The 23,685-nt window shown below is 44.6% G+C and overlaps 1 protein-coding gene across 3 annotated transcripts in view; it reads right to left on the bottom strand.

Moving 5' to 3' along the window:
• ADGRA3 (adhesion G protein-coupled receptor A3) overlaps window positions 1-15,009 on the bottom strand; it is a 130,174-nt gene extending 115,165 nt beyond the window's left edge. For all 3 annotated transcript variants that reach the window (XM_060417563.1, XM_042251854.1, XM_027970897.2), the window contains exon 1: window positions 14,532-15,009. In XM_060417563.1, the coding sequence (XP_060273546.1) occupies window positions 14,532-14,770 (239 nt within the window). In that variant the 5' untranslated portion in view covers window positions 14,771-15,009. The remainder of the gene's footprint in view (window positions 1-14,531) is intronic.
• Window positions 15,010-23,685: the final 8,676 nt, after the last annotated feature.

Here is a 23,685-nt window from a genome sequence, read left to right on the forward strand (position 1 = left end):
TTGTTTGTTTTAACTGAGGCTATGTATGCCAAGGGGCTTCCCTGGTGGCTCAGATGGTAAAGCGTCTGCCTGCAATGCGGGAGACCAGGGTTCGATTCCTGGGTTGGGAAGATCTCCTGGAGAAGGAAATGGCAATCCACTCCAGCACCCTTGCCTGGAAAATCCCATGGACAGAGGAGCCTGATAGGCTACAGTTCATGGGGTCGCAGAGAGTCGGACACGACTGAGTGACTTTACTTTCATGTATGCCAAGGAGAAACATCACAAACGAGGGGGAAAGCTTAAAACACAGAAAAGGTAAGTGGCGGTCTCTCAAAAAGTAGAAGGGAAGTAGATCAAGAAAAGGGGAGGGGGAAAAAAAAAAGTAATATGTGTAAGAGAGAAAGGCTTTTCACTATCAAATACGGAGTGGGAGTTTAAGCCTCGACCTTGTAGGTTGGGTACTCCGCTTTGAAGACTCTCAAGCTTATCATTGATAGATTCATCATCCTGTGTGAAAAATAATGCAAGACTCTTCTTCCAGTTCTACTTGAGGAAAACAAGAAAAACAATGGGGAACATGGGCCTTATTTATACAAAGACTTATTAAGTGTTTATGTGATAGACACTGAGGATACAGAGGTAAATATCACCATCAAGAGTTTACTATCTGGTGCAACCACTATGAAAACACTACAGAGGTTCCTTAAAAATAAAAAACAGAATCACATGATTCAGAAATTTCACAGCTGGGTATACATCTCAAGAAAACAAACACGCTAATTTTAAAAAATACATGCACCCAACGTTCGTAGCGGCATTATTTACAATTGCCAAGACTGAAGTGTTCAACGACAGTTGATCAGATAAAGACATGGTACATACATACAAGAACATTACTAGGCCACAAAATAGAAGGAAACGCAACAAAGTTGACGGACTTAGGGAATATCACGCTAAGACAAGAAAGTCAGACACAGAAAGACAAACGCCCTATGTTATCATTCACTGTCGCTCAGTCCCTAAGTCAAGTCCCACTCTATGAGACCCCATGGACTAGCACGCCAGGCTTCCCTGTCCTTCACCATCTCCTGGAGTTTGCTCAAACTCATGTCCAATGGGTCAGTGATGCCATCCACCCATCTCTTCCTCTGTCATCCCCTTCTCCTCCTGCCCTCAATCTTTCCAAGCATCAGGGTCTTTTCCAATGAGTCAGCTCTCGCATCAGGTGCCCAAAGCATAGGAGCTTCGGCATGAGTCCTTCCAATGGATAGTCAGGGTTGATTTCCGTTAGGACTGACTGGTTTAATTTCCAAAGGGATGGATGTAACAAAACAAAAAACAGACTTTAAGATACAGAGAACAAACTAGTGATCACCAATGGGGAGAAATGGGGCGAGGGGCACAATAGGGGTAGGAAATTAAGAGGTACAACCTACTATGTATAAAGTAAATAAGCCACAAGGATATATTGTACAGCACAGAGAAATATGACCATTATTTTGTTATAGATTATACTCCATTTAAGGGCTTCTCAGGTGATGCTAGTGGTAAAGAACCCATGCAGGAGATGTAAGAGATACAGGTTTGATCCCTGGGTTGGGAAGATCCCATGGAGGAGGGCATGGCTATTCACTCCAGTATTCTTGCCTGGAGAAACCCAGAGAGGAAACCGGTGGGCTACAATCCATAAGTTTGCAAAGAGTCAGACATGACTGAAGTGACTTAGTATATACACAGGCATAGTCCATTTAAAGTTACAAAAATACTGAATCACTATGTTGGACATTTTGAAACTAAACCAACTATACATACATCAATTTTTTAAAAAGTTCACGATCTGGTAAGACAGAAAGGATTGTAAATAAATAATTCCAAAGATTATGACAGCTGCAGTAATGCAAGCAAAGGTGAGGCAGGATGCGGGTACAAGGAATGGAGGGGCCAGCCTAGCACTGATTGCCAAGGTGGACTGCAAATTCCATGGTATTGGAAAGAGTTTAGAAATCTCATCAAATCTTCACCAGCAAGGGAGAGTTTACACTTGGTCTTGTTTCAAACAAACAAAAGGAAGGTTAAAAAAAAAATTTTAATCTAATAGAAAGCCCATCTGCCTTAAACATGGTACTAGAGATGAACACACCCCTAGTCAATTACTCTTTGCCTTTTCCCGAGAAAAGAGTTGGGAAGAACTGCACAATAAAACAAAGAATGCTTTTAAGTCTTATCTTGATGGGAAATGAATCAACTTAATTAGACTTAGATTCAAGCAGTCTTGAAGAAAGAGAAGTTTAGCAACTGTATCACAGAGTCTGTGTTACAGCTGCATCTCCAAAGCCCGCTTTAAGCTTCCTTCAATTAAATCTCAGGAGGATTCAGACTGAAGTGTCATCCCCAACACAATTTACAACCTGCTTTCTATCCAGCTCACGATAGGAGGCGATCACAGAAAGGCCAATGAAAAGCCTACCACTCTTCTAGGTGCGAGAGTGGGGGGAGGGGACAAAAAAGTCTCCAAGCTCCATTATCTAGGGGAGGCAAGATAACATAGATGGAACTATTTATTCTAATTCAGCAATGTCTTCATATAGGGAGTGAATTTAACTCACAATCACCTACTGTATATTATGTCCCATACTGGGAGGATGCAGGGGAGAGGAGTAGGGGAGCTTAGATTACCCACAGGGGTCTTTATTTCTCCCCAGCCTGGGTGGCGGACATGCTTCTTCCTATTCTGGGGAAACATCTTGGCCTGCAAGTACAGGAGTCCCTCCTATCCACAGGGGATAGGCTTCAAGGCCCCCAGCGGATGCCTCCAACTTCAGTATCTTTTACGCACTATTTTTTCCCTATATATACATTCTCTGATAAAGTTTAGTCTTTAAAGAAGGCACAGTAAGAGATTATCAGCAATAAACTAAGACAATTATAACAACATATTGTAATCAAAGTTCTATGCAGGTGGTCTCCCTCTCAAAATATCTCATTGCACAAATGAAAAAGGTCTTTTCCATCTAACTAAGCATTTATCACACACTGTGGCCATAATTTTTGCAGTCTGTGGTGCAACAGTAAAATGAGCACGGATTCTTTTTTCTTCACTATTTCATGGCTAAAGATTTGTTCTTACTGTAGATCTTAGCAACCTCATTATATTTGATTATTTTTCCTTCTGTGTTAAATCTAGAACTTTCACTTTTTCACTTGAGCATTTTACAGATTTCTCTTTGGCACCTTTGCATTGCCAGCATCAATACTCCTATACCTGAGGGGTCGTTACAAAGTAAAACAAGGGTGGCTGGAACAGAAGGCACTGAGCTTCCAAGACAGTCGATTTGAGGACACAGGACCCAGACAGCCACCAAGTGTCTAACAGGCAGATACGCCGGACAGAAGGATGATTCCCATCCTAGGCAGGAGAGAGCGAGACTTCATCATACTACTCAGAACAGTGCACAATTTAAAACTTATGAACTGTTTATTTCTGGAATTTTCCATCTAATAGTTGTGGCCCATGGTTCACCCCAAGTAACTGAAACTGGGTGTAAAGGAGGATTACTGTACAATTCTTGACTAGTTGGAAGCACTGCTTTTGCTTGTAGAGCTAGCAATCCTGCCAAAAGATTTTCTTCATGTTCATGCCACTGTCATCCCAAAGAATTTAATAAAAATAGCCTAAGAAGTAGAGAGTGAGGATGACTGTCAATTGAGCCTTCTTTGTCTAAGACTGCATTCCACAGGCATGCCCTTCCCCCCTCCATACTGATTATTCAGGAAGAAAAGATTTCAAATATGTACAATTCAACCATTACATAATTTAAACATAACATGGCAAAATATGGGAAGGAAAAGAAGGGCAAAAGATATCTTTTATTTAACCTAAGAACCAAGAATGTCAGTCATGTGAATTGATAAAGACCTAAAAGCAACTAGCATATGCCTTCTATATGAGTGGATTTAGCCTCTCAACAAAATCAAGTGTCCTGCCAGGAAATATCTCTTGTCCTCATTTGCCCAACATGCTTGTCCATTATCAAGTCAAGAACATGACCAAGGTGTCCACAATCCTGCCTCCTCAGTCCCAGCCAAAGCAGCAAGAAAATAATGAAAGCACTACATTTTCAGATGATGAGTGGTCACTCAAAAAATCTAAGTATCAGCTGAGTGGTAAAAACAACTAGTGGAAACCAAAGATGTAAGAGAAGTTGACCAAATACAAATGATCCTTTTGCAGACATTTCAAAAATATATGAAAGTGCACTCACAATGAGGATATAAATTAAAATAAGCTCTTTTATTTTTTTTAATAACTTAGACAAGACCAAACAAAAAATTCTCAGTAGGTAGATACTTGGGGAATTGGGCCTCTCATGGATTCTCTACACGTTTTTACTATTTTATATTAATAATGATTTATTATCAGAAATAAATCTCTATTTTAAATATACAATAAAGGATTAAGGCAGACCAAGGCAGGGGCTGTTATGTGCTTCGCTGTCTGCTCCACCTGAGCATCAGGCCCTCAAATACCAGTTTGCTGCCCTGAGACTCTCTCCGTTCATCCTTTCAGTGGCACAACGCGTCCCCACAACCTTCCTGTCCTTAGCCCCATGCTGCTGCTGCTGCTGTTCAGCTGCTCAGTCCTGCCCAACTCTTAGCAACCCCACGGACTGTCACCCGCCAGGCTCCTCTGTCCATGGGATTTTCCAGGCAAGAACACTGGAATGGGTTGTCATTTCCTTCTCCAGGGGATCTTCCCGACCCAGGGATCAAACCTGCATCTTCTGCACCGCAGGCGGATTCTTTACCCCTGAGCCCTCTGGGAAGTCGTTAACCTCACGGCTTGATAGTAAATCCTAGTTCAGCATATCATTCCCCACTTTACATACAGTCACCTTTCTCCTCTTTTATGAATAAGGCCCCAACCTAAAGCTCTCAGTTCTCTGTCCTAAAAACATCTCCTGATTTCTGTGCATCCTTGCTCCACTTGGAACAGCCCCCTTCCCCTTGAGGCAGTTGTCCTCAGTCTGCTCCACTGCTCTTTCTTCTACCTTCTTTTGTTGCAGCAGATGACAAGTGGTGAAGAAAACACCTAGAAAACAGGTTCTTAGCCCAGGTGATCAGAGAAGCACCCTCAGAGCTGTGAAAAATACCAGCTTCCAGGCCCCATGCTGGAACAGTCAAATCAGATCATGAGACCTATGGCCCAGACATCTGAGCTTTTAATGCTCCCAGATGATTCAAAGCAAGGTGAAAAGTCAACAGCAAACTCAGCAGCCAGGTTACAGGAAGGTGGAAATAACTGCTCCCCCAAATCTGACTCAGTGGGATTCCCACTTGCAGCACCCTCCACACAAACCTTACCACTGTGTGTGTCACAACATGAAAATCCTCAGAAAGAACTGCTCTGAGTACTGGAGGTGATTACGTGCTACAGGAGATCAGAGACGTATGAGGTGAAGGAAAGACTCTGTGCTCAGCAGACAGATGTGAGGGAAAAGCAAAGGTGGCCCCTGCCCACCATGGTCTATCAGTCCCATTGGTTATGTTGTTCCTAAACCAGTCTTGCAGATCTCTCTTCAGAAACCTCAACGCCTATAATAATTTTCGCAAGTCCACCAGTTCCCCCTCCCACCCCCACCCCCGTTATCTCCGGCTCTCCTAGTAGAGTATGGCAAAGGAAGAGGGTGCAGGTTAAACTGTGTCACTAAGAGGCAGACCAGGGAGGTATTGTGTTTCTGGAAGGCAAGAAAGAGGTGGAGTTCCAGAAAGGAATACAAGCACACAAGACTAGGATAAAACTGGTCTAACGGCCAAAACCCATCACACAAGCCCACCGAAAATTACGTCGACAAGAGGCAGAGTAGGCACTGAATAACTATTTGCTGAGCAAACACAAAAGCAAGCAGTTTGAAAAACTAGGATAGGAATTATGACGACAGCCACTAGAGAAGAGTGATTACCAAAAGCCTGGCCTTTGGAAGGCCCCTGCTGTGTGTGGGAAAGCAGATTTAAACCTGGGCTTGCAGCCTGCAGACAAAGGGTACTGGGGTGAAGCTAGGTGGGCACAGGGGGATGGGGGAAGTCCTAGATGATTCTTATACCAACCTCTTCCGTTTACTCCCTTCAGGTTCTGAGGACAAGAAAAGGTTACCTAGGTGAAATGCCCGATATTTGCAAGGTAAATATCAGCATGGCACTACAAGTGGCCAGGACAGACCTGTCTCTTCTGTGGGGCGACCGCTACAGCTCTGTTCTGTCCCAACATGCAGGAGTTTCCCTCACCACACATGCAAAATTAAAAAAAAAAAAAAAAAAGCTTGGGAGAGACTGCTTAATTTAAAACTCCCTCTTTAGACTGAAATTATCTGCGCGTGAACATAAAAACAAGCTAAACCATCCATAAAGCATTAAAAATTTTATTAAAACAAATTTAGCCAGGCAACTATTAAAAACTCATTGAGCAAGTCTGCACTACAGCTTCCTAAATTTGGCAAAAAAAAAAAAAAACTGACTTAATAAGTTACTAATATTTTAAGAATTCTGTATTCTATATTTTTGTCTGTTTTTGAGAAAAATGTTGACAACAATGAATTAGTTATGTTCTCTGCACTTAAGATTTCTCCATGTGAGGGATTTGCACAGTGGCCCAGTGGTTAAGAATGCTCCCTGCAATGCGGGGGACTCGGGTTTGATCCTTGGCAGGGGAACTAAGATCCCTCAGGCACCAGAGCCCTTAACTACTGAAGCCAGCGCTCTGTAACAGAAGATCTGCCTGATGCAACGAAGATCCTGTGTGCCACAATTAAGACTCGACACAGCTGAATAGAGCTGCTATAATTAAAAAAAAAAAAAAATTCCTCCATAGGAGGAGAGCCAATACAGAAAACAACTATTTTCAGAGACACAACTAAATAGGAAGGGAAAAGAAGTCCTACATGCAACTCTAAGAAATTTCACCCTGTGTTGTTTTCTGAGTACTTTCAGGAGTTTTTACTTTGTTGTTTTTGCCTATTAAAAAATAAAAAAAAAAACACCTTTATAGGTTTGGAAAGTTCCTATGTCTCTTTCTAGTATTTTATTTCTGATTTATTGCCAAACTCATCATCTTCTCATCAAATACTCCCGATGCTGGAGGACTCCAAAGCAGGTAAGAAGCAACAGGATTCAGGGGCTGGGTCATGCAAAACTTCACCAGATTTGGAAAAACACTTCCCTTGTAGCTCAGTTGGAAAAGAATCTGCCTGAAATGCAGGAGACCAGGTTCGATTCCTGGGTTGGGAAGACCCCCTGGAGAAGGAAATGGCAATCCACTCCAGTATTCTTGCCTGGAGAACCCCATGGACAGAGGAGCCTGGCAGGCTACTGTCCATGGGGTCGCAAGAGTCAGACACAACTCAGCGACTAAACCACCACCACCAAGACTTGCATTCATAGACCAAATGCCTAAGTCTGCCCAAAATTCTTCAGTATTTCTGATCAACCTGCCAAAACAGTTTTACATGTGTTTCAGTTCAGTTCAGTCACGCAGTCGGTGTCTGACTCTTTGCGACTCCATGGACGGCAGCACACCAGGCTTCCCTGTCCATCACCAACTCCCAGAGCCTGCTCAAACACATGTCCATTGACTCAAACACATGTCCATTGATGTGGTGATGCCATCCAACCATCTCATCCTCTGTTGTCACCTTCTCCTCCTCCTTCAATCTTTCCCAGCATCAGAGTCTCTTCAAATGAGTTAGTTCTTCACATCAGGTGGCCAAGTTACTGGCGCTTTCGCATCAGTTCTTCCAATGAATATTTAGAACTGATTTCCTTCAGGACTGAATGATTTGATCTCCTTGCAGTCCAAGGGACTCTCAAGAGCCTTCTCCACCACCACAGTTCAAAAGCATCTATTCTTTGGTGCTCAGCTTTCTTTACAGTCCAACTCTCACATCCATACATGACTACTGGAAAAATCATAGCTTTGACTATATGGACCTTAGTCTGAAAAGTAATGTCTCTGCTTTTGAATATGCTGTCTAGGTTGGTCATAATTTTCTTCCAAGGAGCAAAAGTCTTTTAATTTCATGGCTGAAGTCACCATCTGTAGTGATTTTGGAGCCGAAGACAATAAAGTCTCTCACTGTTTCCATTGTTTCCCCATTTATTTGCCATGAAGTGATGGGACCGAATCCCATGATCTTCGTTTTTTGAATGTTGAGTTTTAAGCCAGCTTTTTCATTTTTCTCTTTCACTTTTATCAAGAGCTCTTTAGCTCTTCTTCGTTTTCTGCCATAAGGGTGGTGCTATCTGCATATCTGAGGTTATTAATATTTCTCCAGCAGTCCTGATTCCAGCTTGTGCTTCATCCAGCCCAGCATTTCTCATGATGTACTCGGCATAGAAGTTAAATAAGCAGGGTGACGATATACTTGACATACTCCTTTTCCAATTTGGAACCAGTCTGTTGTTCCATGTCTGGTTCTAACTATTGCTTTCTGACCTGCATACGGATTTCTCAGGAGGAAGGTAAGGCGGTCTGGTATTCCCATCTCTTTTAAGAATTTTCCACAGTTTGTTGTGATCCACAGTCAAAGGCTTTGGCATACTCAATAAAGCAGAAGTAGATGCTTTTCTGGAACTCTCTTGGTTTTTCTATGATCCAATGGATGTTGGCAATGTGTGCTTACCATACACATAAGATCATGTAGGTCAAACGTAACTGCCCATATTTATATCTGTTCTTGAATCGGGGACCCAACAGCCATGAAATGCTGACCTAAATGTTCTCACTGGCCATAAAAGGGTAAAATTTTGAATTCACATCGCTCCACTTGTCCTGACCTCCCACCATATAGTCCTATCATTGCTGGCATTACTCTTATCAATTAAGAGTGATTACATTCCCACCCACTGAGGTCTCAGAGCCCTTCCTTTGACAGGAAATGCTTTAGGAACTTGTCAAGTATCCCATAAAGTGACACAAGAGCACAGATAAGAAGCACTTCCCAAGTTTAGAGAAGAGAAAGTTCAGAGCGTTGGAAGAGGCACACAAGAGTCCACGGCAACTGGGCTAGATTAATGAGGACCCAGATTTTTACCAGGAAAGGGGCATCAGGCAAGACTGGCAAACTTAGCCGAGGCATACAGGAGGCAAAATACATAAAAATCTGCTCAGGGGACAATGAGACGCATGCTGTGGTGAAGCAGAGAATGTGGGTATATTATTGATCCTCGGATGAAAGAATTATGGCTTATTCTAGCCATCCCTAGCACTCAGAGTTGTGCGTACAATAGTAATAGTGTCTCAAAAGATGTGGATGGGGAAAGAAGGCTGTGCTGAGAATGGGAAAATATGGCTACAGAGAAGGCCTTTCATTCATGATAAAAACCTTGATCCACATGAATTCAGACCACAGCAGCTGTCCGTGATGTTCATTAAAATCTCCCTGCTCCTTCTCATCCTCTGTTGTCCTCACCTGGTGAAGCAGCCTGGCTAATATCCACTGTTCTCATCTCCAAGCTGAAAGCAACTGGAGAGAAGAAAAAAAAAAAAAACACGCTGACCATCTGCCTCTGAATTGGATCACAAGGCAAAAATGGACACCACTCCACCGGGGTGACATTTCTCCAACCCCCAGGTCCTTTCCAAAAGGGCCACTTCACTCTTCATTCACTTCCTCTTCACACCATCTCCTCACCCTCTTCCCGCACTCTGCTTCTAGGTCTTTGAGAAAATAAATGCCAGGGGGCAGCAAAGCCCTCTGCATCCCACATGCCCTCCTCGGTGGTCTCTCACCCACCATTTTGCCCGAGCTCCCTCCAGTCACCACTTGGGGATGGAACACCCCCCTCCATCTAAAAGCCTAACACCGAACCTGGGCTCCAGCTCCCATCATATCTCACCTTCCACCATCCATTTCTCCCTCTCCCCAACTATTTCCAACTATACTCAGCAGGATGCAAAGATTCTCTTTCCTCACACCAAACTTCTTCCTCATCAAGGTACTAGCACCACCATCCTCACACAGATCTCCTTTTAATCCACCCCAACCTGCCTCCTGCAGCCTCTGGCCCATGGAGGGCACCAAAGCTGTCAAGTCCAGCTTGTTCTTACTGTTCCCGACCTCGCAGCATCTCTCCACTGGGGCACCCCCATTCCTGTCTTCAAACCTGAACTCCCCTTGGCTTCTATGACCAAATACTCCCAAGTTGCTGCCCCCCAACCTCACCAGCTGCTCCTTCCTTCTCAGGCCCCTCCACTGCTCCAGGGGACTTCAGCCTGGGCCCCTCCTCCTTCCCATTTGGACACACTCCCCTAAACTGACCTCGACCAGACTGGTGCTTGAAACACCACAGACAGACCAATGGTTCTGAAACCCTCTCTGCTTTTCAGCAGGGCCAATTCATCACCACGCCTCACTGCAACTGCAGCGCGCCCTCTCTCCCCTAGCTGAAAACCCAAACCTTTCCCTTCCCTCAGGCCGTGCTCAAGTCTTAACCTCTCCAGGAAAATTTTAATACGTTCCCAGGCCTCCACGGACCCACCCACAGTTCTCTCCTCTTAACAGGCTTCCTAAAGCATTTAAACAATCAGCAGTACAGAATTTATTACTTAATTACAGACATTCTGAGATTGTTCCCTAGATGTCTGCTTTGCTTCGATGCAAATTGTCCCTCTCCAACCAGACTGAAGTTTCCAAACAACACCAGCACTTCTTTTTGTGTACCTGGCGCTGAGTTGCATACACTGGTGATATCCAATTACCAGTCCTCTGATAGCAAAAGAATGTAACATTTTATAAAAGTAAAAACCAAACCCAAGCATTATTTTAGTCTGTTAAACAGTCCGAAAAACATCTGGATTTTGTTCCAAAGTTACTTAACATATCATAAATTTTTTAAGAAAGAAACCTTTATCTACAATCACCATGTAGCATCACCAGGAAAACACTAACTATTGGAAGACCAAGACTAAATCTGTGAAACTCTCTACCACTGATGTCTTCAGAATTTTAAAAACTTAATATTGAGCATTTCACACGAAACAGGAATAAACAGACTTCCAACAAAAGCATTAATGCAGTTAAATTTGTATTCCGTTTGTGCATAAAAATAATAAATGAAACGTAATCCTTTAATGCAGAAGGCTACATAAGATACAAGGAACAAGAGTGGTCAAGCTGAGGATTTCTGCCAAACCTCTCTAGAAACACAGCTATGAAAATAACCGTTGTTCACTAAGATCATAGAAGGATCTGACGGAGAAGTAAATGGCCACCCACTCCTGTATTCTTGCCTAGAGAAACCGATAGACAGAGGAGCCTGGTGGGCTGCTGTCCATGGGGTCGCACAGAGTCAGACACGACTGAAGCAACTTAGCATGCATGCATGCATTGGAGAAGGAAATGGCAACCCACTCCAGTATTCTTGCCTGAAGAATCCCAGGGACGGGGGAGCCTGCTGGGCTGCCGTCTATGGGGTCGCATAGGGTCAGACACGACTGAAGTGACTTAGCAGCAGCAGAAGGATCTGAGCTTTACGCTACATTGAAGTCCAGTTCATCCACTAAGAAAAAATAATCTTATTTTTCATTATTAAAGAAAAAGAAAACTTCAATCCTTGCCATCCTTTCAACCCCCAACTTTCCACTCGGCAGCCACATCACAACTCAGCTGTAAACGTTTGGCCACACCGAAGGAATTAGAGAGCCTGCCTGTCCTTGACTTGTCCCCAGAGCACCCCTAACCCCTGCCACCACCACCACCACCATTCCAAGCACTAGACAAGTGTCCTTGACATTCCAGCAACTTCAAATGCACAGCTCCTCAAGCATCTCCACTACCCTGGGCCTGGCGGGGACTCCCCCCCTCTCATCCCATTTCCTCCACAGTATCTTTCTCATACTTCTCAAATTGGCTATGGGTTCTCAGATCCTCGACCCCACCCACTATGCCCCAGAGCAACCTCGACTGCCCTCTTATGGGTTCCTTTTGCTAACTGTGCTGCCTGATATTACAGTGTTAACCATACTGTCCTGAGACTTCATGAAACTTTCTCCTCAAATCTCTGTGAGTTCCTGGAGAAGAAAGACAATGTTTTTGTCTATATTCTGTATGAACTGAAAAGTGAGTGTGTCCCAAAACCAAAGGTCCAAGTTCTCACCCCTAGTACCTCTGAAAATAACCCTGCTGGGAAACAGAGTTGGTTTTTGTGGGGTTTTCTGCAGATGGAACCAAGTCATGAATCTTGAGAAAAGAGCCTGGTGGACTTCCAGCGGACCCTTAAATTCAAAGACTGGTGTCTCATAAGAGAAAGGGGAGTATGTGAAAGACACCACAGGGAAGACCACAGGAAGAGAGAAACAGACTGGAATTGAGCTGCCACAAGCCAAGGAAAGTCAGAAGCTGGAAAGAGGCAAGGATTCTCCAGAGCCTTGGCAGGAATCTGGCCCTGCTAAAACCCTTGCTTTTGGACTTCTGGCTTCCAGAATGGTGAGAGAAGAAATTTGCTGTCTTAAACCATCAAACTAGTGATTAATCTACCACAGTCCTAGGAAAATAACACCTAGTCCAAACCTCAACACACTGCCAATGATCTAGAAACGATTTAATTTAAAAAAAAAAATTGTGTTGAACTAAAGAAGATGAAGACAGGGAGTGAAGATGAAAAGCATGTGAACTGCAGGGCAAGAATCCAGGGCACGGACCCCCTCGCTATAAATTTATCATGGGAACTTGGGCAGGTCACTTATCTACTATGACCCTCTAATTTATTCTCTAGGAAAACAAGGAAACTGGCCCAGAACACCCCCCTCCCCAACACACACACCATTCTGATACACCTGAAACCAACTTCATCCAGAACATCAACTTTATCTGATCCTTAATTATAATTCTTCCCATTCACTAAATTGTATTACTTTTACTTTAAAGGGCTTTCAGGTGCAAAAAAAGAATTAAAATGACATTTCAAAGGCACATATTTTAATCAGTTTGTTAACATTCAATGAAATAGCTTGATCATATGCTGAAAAGTTATTTTCTACAATATCAACTTTTTTCCCCCTGTGAAATCAACAATTCAGGAAATATCAACCTAAACTTGAATCAGCTTAAGTGCTACTGATTCAGAAGCCAAATATATGACTAATTTCTTCAGAGTAACAAGGGATATCTCCAAAACAAAGGTTTTCTCCACTGGACTCCAGACTGTAATTATGGGCCCATACTCAAGATTTCCACTTCAAAGAATCTGGCTAAGAAATAAATACAGCTGCTGCCACTACCAAGTGGTCAAGTGTTGGTAAAAGAATCAAACAAAACAAAAACTCTTTTACCTTTTTCAGGCCTCCATAAACAGAAACACAGTTTTCCTGTGTTAAACCTTTCCTAATTCAAACAAATGGAAACGAAGAACAAAGGTGTTAGTAATGAAATCTGTACTTACTCATAAATCCTGCTAGGGTTAATTTGGGTTAAATTAAAAACCATATTTCTGGGCTAAATTAAAAACCATATTTTAAGTTCTTTCACAGGTCACGCTGTTCCTCTTGCCTTCATGTTTTTACAGTGGCAGCCTTGATTCTTTTTTAGGAAACCAACCAAAACAACACAGAGGCACATAGCGCCGAGGGACTCATATTTCAGTTCGACAAAATACCCATTAGAAACACTTTTAAACTTTCCCAAACCAATTCATTGTTCAGAAAATAAAATCAAGAGTCATCGGGGCCAAGGGTTCAACCAGAATTGGCAGAACCACGCTTGCAAAACTGGACAGTGAATCGTAACACAAACTGAGTTACGAGACCAAAAATTTTTCTTTCCAGGTGGAAACTCAATCCTAAAATCAAGTCCCTTGAGATGGAAGGCTCAACAAACCCAGTTTGCAAATCTGAAGTTCTCGGCTTTAAAGATAAGCTCTCATACCCAAGAAACCGGGGGTCGAAGGTGCATGATTTCATCTCAAATATATTTCTGGGCCCTTAAAAATAACTCTTATTTTACAAGGTGCTCTTTAATGTAATAAAACTCAGCTAGCAAAAGCAAAGGAAACAGTCTGGAAGTTTGGAGATCACACACAGTGGCGTTCAAAGTCCCTGTGTGGCATTAGTATCCTGCAAACTAGCGTCCGAGTAACTTAACGTGCAAGCTGAAGGGCTGGCCCTTCTAGCTCTGTTTTCCTGCCGCCCAAGCACAGGATGAATGAGCTTTCACTCCGCCGCTTGCTTGTTTACTCGCATCCTCACGTGGCACCGCGCAGCTCACAAGCACTGCGCCGGGACCGCGCGGGGGACCTAAAACTTTTACTTTGTAAACTAGCGGAGCGACGCGGGCAGACATCCGCTTACCAGCCACAGAAACGCCTCCGGGCCGAGCCCCTCCGCCCCCCCCACCCCCGTTCCCCAGCATCAACCCCCGCCAGAGGCTCCATGCACACAAAGGCGCGGGGGTGGCGACGGGACCCTCTTCCAAGTTGCGAGAAAGAAGCAGCAGCACGACGGAAAGCACTGGGACCGAGGAGACCGGGCGCCAGGACAGAGGGGCGCTCCGCGGGCTACTCACAGGGTGACCGTGCGGTTCGGCAGCGTGTCCGGGGGCAGGACCTGCGCGAGCTCCAGGCTGCTGCACACCACCTTGCCCTCGGCGGCGCCGGCCGCCCTCCCGGCCCCTCGGAGCCGCCCGTCGTGCTTGCAGCCCGGGGGCAGCGCCACGGCCCCGCCGCCCAGCAGCGCGAGCAGCGCCAGCGGCAGCAGCAGAAGAGGCGACGGCGGGCGGCCCCGCGGGCGCCCGGGCCGTTCCATGCTGCGGGCCGGGCGGCCGGCCGGGGCCTGCGGGCCGAGCGACGCAGCGCTGGCCTAGCGGGCCGCCCCGGTGCCCCAGCGGACTGGAGCGCAGCGCGGGCCCGGCGGCGCCCGGAGTCTCGTGGTGGCCGGAGGACGCGCCCTCCTCGGCGCCGACATGCTCCTTTGTCCGCAGCTGCCGCGCTCGGCCTCCGGGGAGTCGCGGGGTCACGGCCGCGTGAGTCCCAGCGCCGCTCTACGGCCGGGCGGGAGCGCCGCCGCTTCCTCCACCTCCTCCTCAGTCGCCGCCGCCTCCCCCGGCCACTGCCCGCGGCGGCTCCTCCCCGCCCGCCGCCCCCGCCCCTTCCCCTCCACCTCCTCCTCCTCCTCCTCCTCCTCTACCTCGTCCGCTCCGCTCCCCTCGCCGCGCGCCGCTCGGGGAAGGAGGGGCGTGCTCGGAGACGTGCGCCGCCCGCCGCGGAGCCGGACCCCCGGTGCCTAGGCGCTCCCGGCTTCTGGGCCGGCGTTGGGGGCAGCGGGAGTACCCGTAGGGAGGGCGGAAGAAAGTTCTAGTCCAAACTCCAGCCACGGTGGCCACTCTCGCACGCTTCTCTACTCTTTGCCGCAACCCTCCAGACAAAGGCGCCCCGTGTGTCCCTGGGGGCCGCGCGTTCCGCCCGGAGAGCCCCAGTCCTGGGCTTGCGGAAGGGGAGGAGAGCAGGATTCAATTTCTTTGGAGTACCCAAGAAAGAAGAGAGTGCCCCAAACCAACGTCTTCAAAGGAATCGCCTTTCCTCCTCTGCAGACCTCTCGAACCTCCTCTAGGCACTCCGTAGACCCATTTGTCCCAGATACAGCCGAGCTGGGAACAGGGTCCTGTCCCAGAAAAGGACCCTCCAAAGCCGTTTCTGGCCTTCAGCAATTCCACTTACAACCTCTGCAAAGGATGCATTGGGGCCTCGATGGACCGGCAGCCTTTGGAAAAGGAAATTTCCCTCTGGTATCCAGAGATACCTCAGATATAACCGGTTAGATCAATTGCGAGCAAACCAGCCAAGAAACTCAAGAGGAATCTATTTTTCTTCTAGGCAGTGCTGCCAACCCCGCGCTAACATTTGCAACACCCAGGCTCACCTACCCTATATTTAAATATTTACAAGGAGTGTGTCAAACCTTCAAAAAATATATATTCTGTGCTCCGATCTTGAGAAATACTCCTTAATAACAACCTGGAAAGCCAGGTGTGTGTACCGAGCTCTCAAATACCTTGGAGTTACACCTCATAAGTGGTAGGGAAGAAGGACGTACACCCCAGCACTTGGTCTACACACTTAGGTGACTTTAACTTCCTGTGCCCGCTCCATTCATGAGCAAAAGGAGCTTTCTGCACGCTTGTGGACACCCCAGTCTCTCAACGAAACTCCATGCACACCCTCAAGCAGCGCGTGCACACCCTCAAGTGGTATTGGCAGCCCTTCAGGCTTAGGAGTGCAAACACCAGTTGTTTGGCCCTCCCTTAAGAGGAAAATTCTGGAAAGAGGCCTGCTCAAGCCCTGACAGAGCTTCCCAGGTGGCAGTAGCTGCAAAGAATCTACCAGCAATGTAGGAGACGCGAGAGAAGCGGCTTCGATCCCAAGATGGAGAAGATCCCTTGTACGAGGGCATGGCAACCCAACCCAGTATTCCTGCCTGGAGAATGGCATGGATAGAGGAGCACGATGGGCTATAGTCCATACAGTCGCAGAGTTGGACTGGACTGAAGCGGTTTAGCACACAGCTCACAGGGCCTGGAAGTAGCAATGGGAATTTTCAGTCACTGAATTCCAGGAGCCTGGGCTCCTTGGACAAGGTCTAGTGACAGAAAGGAGACACAGGCTCTTAGGGAATAAGTCCCTTGGCCCTGGAGATTTTTCACCCTTTAGGGAAGAGAGCTTGATTGGTGCCCTCTAAAACACAGACCCAGGGCCTTCCCTGGTGTTCCAGCAGTTAAGACTCCTGGCTTCCACTGCAGGAGGCACTGGTTCAATCCCTGGTTGGGGAAGTAGGATCGCATATGCTGCCAGGTACAGCTAAAAAATAAAAATAAAGGCAAAAATAAAATAACATGCAGAGCCAGAAAGGGGTTTTTCTTCCCCAAGTCTAAGGTCATTACTGACTAAGGCCCCTACAGAATTATCTTAGGCACCAGTTCCTAGGAATCTCTTTATATGACTAAAACTTTCTCGCTGGTAAATAAATGATGTCTATTTAACAGACACTGTTGCATTAAATTGAATAGCGCTTTGTTTGATCAACATTTTTTGCAAATCAATGGTGTGAACCCAAAGGTGTCTATTGCTAACAGTGCATTCTGAAATAAGATATTCTAGATCTGCACTGTCCAGTATGATGGCTTTCTAATACTTGAAATGTAGTGTGAGGTCAGAGAGAATTTTTCACTTTACCTTTAATTAATTTAATTCAAACTTCAAGTCCAAGGTGCTTAGTGACTACCTTGTTGAACTGTGCAGTTCTTGACACTGATGGATAGAAAAAGCGGGATATCATCATCACCATTAAGTAGCTTTAAACCTACAAATAAGCTTAAGTGGTGAAATTAAATAAATTCATTTGAATTTATTTAAAGAATTCTTATTCCCTAACAAAATTATCATCGTCATCTGTTTTCTCTATAAAGATGAAAACTTCACAGCTAAATGGAAGTTTATTAGCCATATTACTATTGGCAGAGCCACAATTGTCATGTGAACTCAGAATCTGTGAGTATCTTCACACACTCTACTTCAGCCTATGGTTGAAATAAATTTGCATGTCTGTTTTTAAATTTGCTTACCGTATTAACACCAATTTGATACATATCCTCTTTTTTACCTCACTGTAGTTGAGAAAGCTGTAGAAAGCACAGAATTATCACAGAGATATCTCAAGTAATATCCTGAATCCAAGGAAAACTATGGAGGACATGTTTTAATACATGGATGATTTCAAACATTCTGGCACAGAAATCACTAAGTCTATGAAAGAAATCACTACAAATCACAAAATAATACTACAGTATATTAAAACTGGAAAAGGCTTTAGAAAGTCCATCTTTCAACCCTGTAGTCCTTGGAAAGCACACAACCCTGGGTTATCATCATTCTGTACCAGCATGGATTCATAAGGACATGGCAAATGGTCCTTTCCCCAGTTACGAAGATCTCTGAGGATGACACTGTCTGAAACTTACCATCATTTACCCTCAGTCACACCAAAATCTTCGCTTTAATTAAGATACCCCAGCCCTGACAGTGTCCTGTCAGACAGGTCTATCTACTGCTGATCCCCCCTCAGGCATCAAGAACATTATACCTTTTGAAGTTACAGGACTTAATAGGTCCTTTCAAAGTCCTCACTGTGTTGTTGATTATCCCACTTTAGAACATCCTATAGGAACTGTTTGAGAAAACACTCATTAACCATATTCCTGTACACATAGTCCTGTGAAGTGGTATTGTGTCAACTGTTGCTTTAAGGATGGTAGATAGACCACATTCCAAGGCTTCTATGCTGCGAATCCTGTCTTGCTATGTTATGTAAAGCTTGTAGGAGATACCAGGGAAACATTCAAAGATGCTTTGTTTATCCTCCTAGTATACACTCTGTATTAGCTATGTACATGAGTAAATAAATATGTATATATATTTACTATACAATACATACACGGATTTATATATATATATATATATATATATATATACCAACCTATTTATCTACCAGACGATGAGCTTCTTGAGATTTTTCCCACCCCTTCTTAAATTACTCCCTCCTACCTTCAGTTACTCCCTATTACATCACTCTAAAATCTAGACCAGTCATCTAGACTGAATCTAGATAACATAGCTTGTTCCAACCTGAAGATGGCTCCCTTTAAAAGTCTGTTTATAGTTTTATGATGTTAGCCTCCCCCACTACAATACCAGCTCTATGACACTTTGTCTTATTTACTTTTTAAGGCAGACTCAGTTTCTGGGCTTCCCTAGGGGCTCAGATGGTAAAGAATCTGGCTACACTGCTGTAGACCTAGGTTCGATCCCTGGGTCCAGAAGATCCCTGGGTGAAGGGAATGGCAACCCACTCCAGTATTCTTGCCTGGGGAATTCCATGGACAGAAGAGCCTGGTGGGCTACAGTCCATGGGGTCCAAAAGAGTCGGACACAACTCAGTGACTAACAGTTTCACTTTCTTCTGTTAGTTACTGCCAAAGAGCCTTTCCTCAATTTTTTCTCCCTTGGAGGCTCAAAAAGCTACGCAATCATTGTCCCTTGGAGGCAAAGAATTGGACACAACTGAGTGACTAACCGTTTCACTTTCTTCTGTTCAGTTCAGTTCAGTCACTGAGTTGTGTCTGACTCTTTGTGACCCCATGAGTCGCAGCACTCCAGGCCTTCCTGTCCATCACCAACTCCCAGAGTTCACTCATACTCACATCCATTGAGTCAGTGATGCCATCCAGCTATCTCATTCTCTGTCATCCCCTTCTCTTCCTGCCCCCAATCCCTCTCAGCATCAGAGTCTTTTCCAATGAGTCAACTCTTCTCATGAGGTGGCCAGAGTACTGGAGTTTCAGCTTCAGCATCATTCCCTCCAAAAGAAATCCCAGGGTTGATCTCCTTCAGAATGGACTGGTTGGATCTCCTTGCAGTCCAAGGGACTCTCAAGTGTCTTCTCCAACACCACAGTTCAAAAGCATCAATTCTTTGGCGCTCAGCTTTCTTCACAGCCCAACTCTCACATCCATACATGACCACTGGAAAAACCATAGCCTTGACTAGACGGACCTTTGTTGGCAAAGTAAGGTCTCTGCTTTTGAATATGCTGTCTAGGTTGGTCATAACTCTCCTTCCAAGGAGTAAGCATGTTTTGATTTCATGGCTGCAGTCACCATCTGCAGTGATTTGGGAGCCCCCAAAAATAAAGTCTGACATTATTTCCACTGTTTCCCCATCTATTTCCCATGAAGTGATGAGACCAGATGCCATGATCTTCGTTTTCTGAATGTTGAGCTTTAAGCCAGCTTTTTCACTCTCCTCTTTCACTTTCATCAAGAGGCTTTTTAGTTCCTCTTCACTTTCTGCCATAAGGGTGGTGTCATCTGCATATCTGAGGTTATTGATATTTCTCCCAGCAATCTTGATTCCAGTTTGTGATTCTTCCAGCCGAGCTTTTCTCATGATGTACTCTGCATATAAGTTAAATAAGCAGGGTGACAATATACAGCCTTGACATACTCCTTTTCCTGTTTGGAACCAGTCTGTTTTTCCATGTCCAGTTCTAACTGTTGCTTCCTGACCTGCATATACGTTTCTCAAGAGGCAGGTCAGGTGCTCTGGTATTCCCATCTCTTGATAAATTTTCCACAGTTTATTGTGATCCACACAGTCAAAAGCTTTGGCATAATCAATAAAGCAGAAATAGAGGTTTTTTTGGAAGTGTTTTGCTTTTTCAGTGATCCAGCAGATGTTGGCAATTTGATCTCTGGTTCCTCTGCCTTTTCTAAAACCAGCTTGAACATCTGGAAGTTCACGGTTCACATATTGCTGAAGCCTGGCTTGGAGAAATTTGAGCATTACTTTACTAGCATGTGAGATGAGTGCTATTGTGTTGTAGTTTGAGCATTCTTTGGCATTGCCTTTCTTTAGGATTGGAATGAAAACTGACCTTTTCCAGTCCTGTGGCCACTGCTGAGTTTTCCAAATTTGCTGGCATATTGAGCAGAGCACTTTCACAGCATGATCTTTCAGGATTTGAAATAGCTCAACTGGAATTCCGTCACCTCCACTAGCTTTGCTCGTAGTGATGTTTCCTAAGGCCCACTTGACTTCACATTCCAGGATGTCTGACTTTAGGTGAGTGATCACACCATCATGATTATCTTGGTCGTGAAGATATTTTTTGTATAGTTCTGTGTATTCTTGCCACCTCTTCTTAATATCTTCTGCTTTTGTTAGCTGCGACGACGTGCGGAGCATGGCTGAGAGGAGCTACCCCACGTCCGAGATGAGGGGCAGCAGCCGAGAGGAGCTACCCCCGCCCGAGGCCAGGGGCGGTGGCCGGGAGGAGAAACTCCATGTCCAAGGAGCAGTGGCTGTGCAGGCGCCGGAGGGCCTAGAGGAGCTATTCCACATTCAAGGTCAGGAGGTGGGGCGGTGAGGAGATACCGCTCGTCCAAGGTAAGGAGCAGGGACTGTGCTTTGCTGGAGCAGCCGTGAAGAGATACCTCGTGTCCAAGGTAAGAGAAACCCAAGTAAGACGGTAGGTATTGCAAGAGGGCAGACACACTGAAACCATAATCACAGAAAACTAGTCAATCTAATCACACTAGGACCACAGCCTTGTCTAACTCAATGAAACTAAGCCATGCCCTGTGGGGCCACCCAAGACGGGTGGGGCATGGTGGAGAGGTCTGACACAATGTGGTCCACTGGAGAAGGGAATGGCAAACCACTTCAGTATTCTTGCCTTGAGAACCCCATGAAAAGTATGAAAAGGCAAAATGATAGGATGCTGAAAGAGGAACTCCCCAGGTCAGTAGGTGCCCAATATGCAACTGGAGATCAATGGAGAAATAACTCCAGAAAGAATGAAGAGATGGAGCCAAAGCAAAAACAATACCCAGCTGTGGATGTGACTGGTAATAGAAGTAAGGTCCGATGCTGTGAAGAGCAGTATTGCATAGGAACCTGGAATGTCAGGTCCATTAATCAAGGCAAATTGGAAGTGGTCAAACAAGAGATGGCAAGAGTGAACGTCGACATTCTAGGAATCAGCGAACTAACATGGACTGGAATAGGTGAATTTAACTCAGATGACCATTATATTTACTACTGCAGGCAGGAATCCCTTAGAAGACATGGAGTAGCCATCATGGTCAACAAAAGAGTCCGAAATGCATTACTTGGATGCAATCTCAAAAATGACAGAATGATCTCTGTTCATTTCCAAGGCAAACCATTCAATATCACGGTAATCCAAGTCTATGCCCCAACCAGTAACGCTGAAGAAGCTGAATTTGAATGGTTCTATGAAGACCTACAAGACCTTTTAGAACTAATACCCAAAAAAGATGTCCTTTTCATTATAGGGGACTGGAATGCAAAAGTAGAAAGTCAAGAAACACCTGGAGTAACAGGCAAATTTGGCCTTGGAATACGGAATGAAGCAGGGCAAAGGCTAATAGAGTTTTGCCACGAAAATGCACTGGTCATAGCAAACACCCTCTTCCAACAACACAAGAGAAGACTCTACACATGGACATCATCAGATGGCCAACACCAAAATCAGATTGATTATATTCTTTGCAGCCAAAGATGGAGAAGCTCTATACAGTCAACAAAAACAAGACCAGGAGCTGACTGTGGCTCAGATCATGAACTCTTATTGCCAAATTCAGACTTAAATTGAAGAAAGTAGGGAAAACCACTAGATCATTCAGGTATGACCTAAATCAAATCCCTTATGACTATACAATGGAAGTGAGAAATAGATTTAAGGGACTAGATCTGATAGATAGTGTGCCTGATGAACTATGGACGGAGGTTCATGACATTGTACAGGAGACGGGGATCAAGACTCGTGGAAAAGAAATGCAAAAAAGCAAAATGGCTGTCTGAGAAAAGAAGAGAAGTGAAAAGCAAAGGAGAAAAGGAAAGATTCTTCTGTTAGTTGCTGCCAAAGGGCCATTCCCCAACTTTTTCTCCTTTGGAGGCTGAAAAAGCTACACAATATGGGAACTCCTGGTGGCCATATTGTAGCTCTACCCAGAAAGAGTCAAAGTGTTGTCCAGCATGGTAGATATTAGACACATGTATTTAAATTTAAATTAAAATTAATTAAAATTAAATAAAACTAAAAATTCTATTCCTTAGTCACACTAGTCATAATTCAAGTGCTCACTACCCAGACGTGGCTGGTGGATACCATTTTGGGTAGCACAAATTCTGGAAGAGTTTCAACTCACAGAAATTTCTACTCTTCAACACCAATCTGAGGGGAGTCTGCCAAGAAACTTCAGGATAGAAATTTTGTGCATAATAAATAGAGACTTGCAAGAGAAGATCTGTCTTACCACCCTCATCCTTCTTGCTTTGGAAATGGTATTGTGAGGACATGAGGCATGGAGCTGAAGCAAGGCCTTTTGAAACCACAAGGCAAAAGGAACAAAGGAAAATTCTGAAATAATAGGAGGAAATGGAAAGACAGAGAAAAACACTTGGATCCCCGAGGTCATCGTTGAGCTGCCTCTGAAACCTCTGGACTTATTTTTATTATGAATGTTCTCTGGTTTAAGCCACTGTTGTTTTGGTTTTCTAGTCCCTACAACAGTGCGTGGCACATGGAAGGGAGTCTAAAGTGTTGATTCTCATAGTTTATACCTTACTCATTTTTATGTGGCAAACATCTAACACAGTTCTTCAACTATATTAGCTAGTGAGTGTTGAAAAGATTGACTAATGTCCTGTCTTCCAGAATCAAAGGGAAATGTGTAATGTCATGATTAAACTGACATGGAAAGAACAGCAATTTTTAGCACTTGAAATGTCTCAGTGACACCTCTATAAACCTTGTTAATAAACAGACATTCTCTGTTTATTTTTGCATCATTTAATGTTAATCTATTAGTTGTGACAGCTGTAGTTTATATTTTTAGTCATTACATGGCATGTGCTGGAATGCATGCTTGGTTATTACCCAGGACCCAGCTAGAAACAGCAGTAGCTCAAGTAACCCCATAACCTCTTTAGACAGCATTGACTCCTGTTCTGGCTTACTAGTTACTAGAAATAGTGACCTTCAGCAAGTCACTAAATCTCATCTTTCTGAAATGAGAATTTGAACTGGAACCAGCTTTAAAGTGCTCTGACTTTATCCTGCTAAACCGTGAATTCTTCTACTGT

The sequence above is a fragment of the Ovis aries genome, chromosome 6 (genome assembly GCF_016772045.2).
Source record: "Ovis aries strain OAR_USU_Benz2616 breed Rambouillet chromosome 6, ARS-UI_Ramb_v3.0, whole genome shotgun sequence".
Taxonomy (NCBI): Eukaryota; Metazoa; Chordata; class Mammalia; order Artiodactyla; family Bovidae; genus Ovis; species Ovis aries.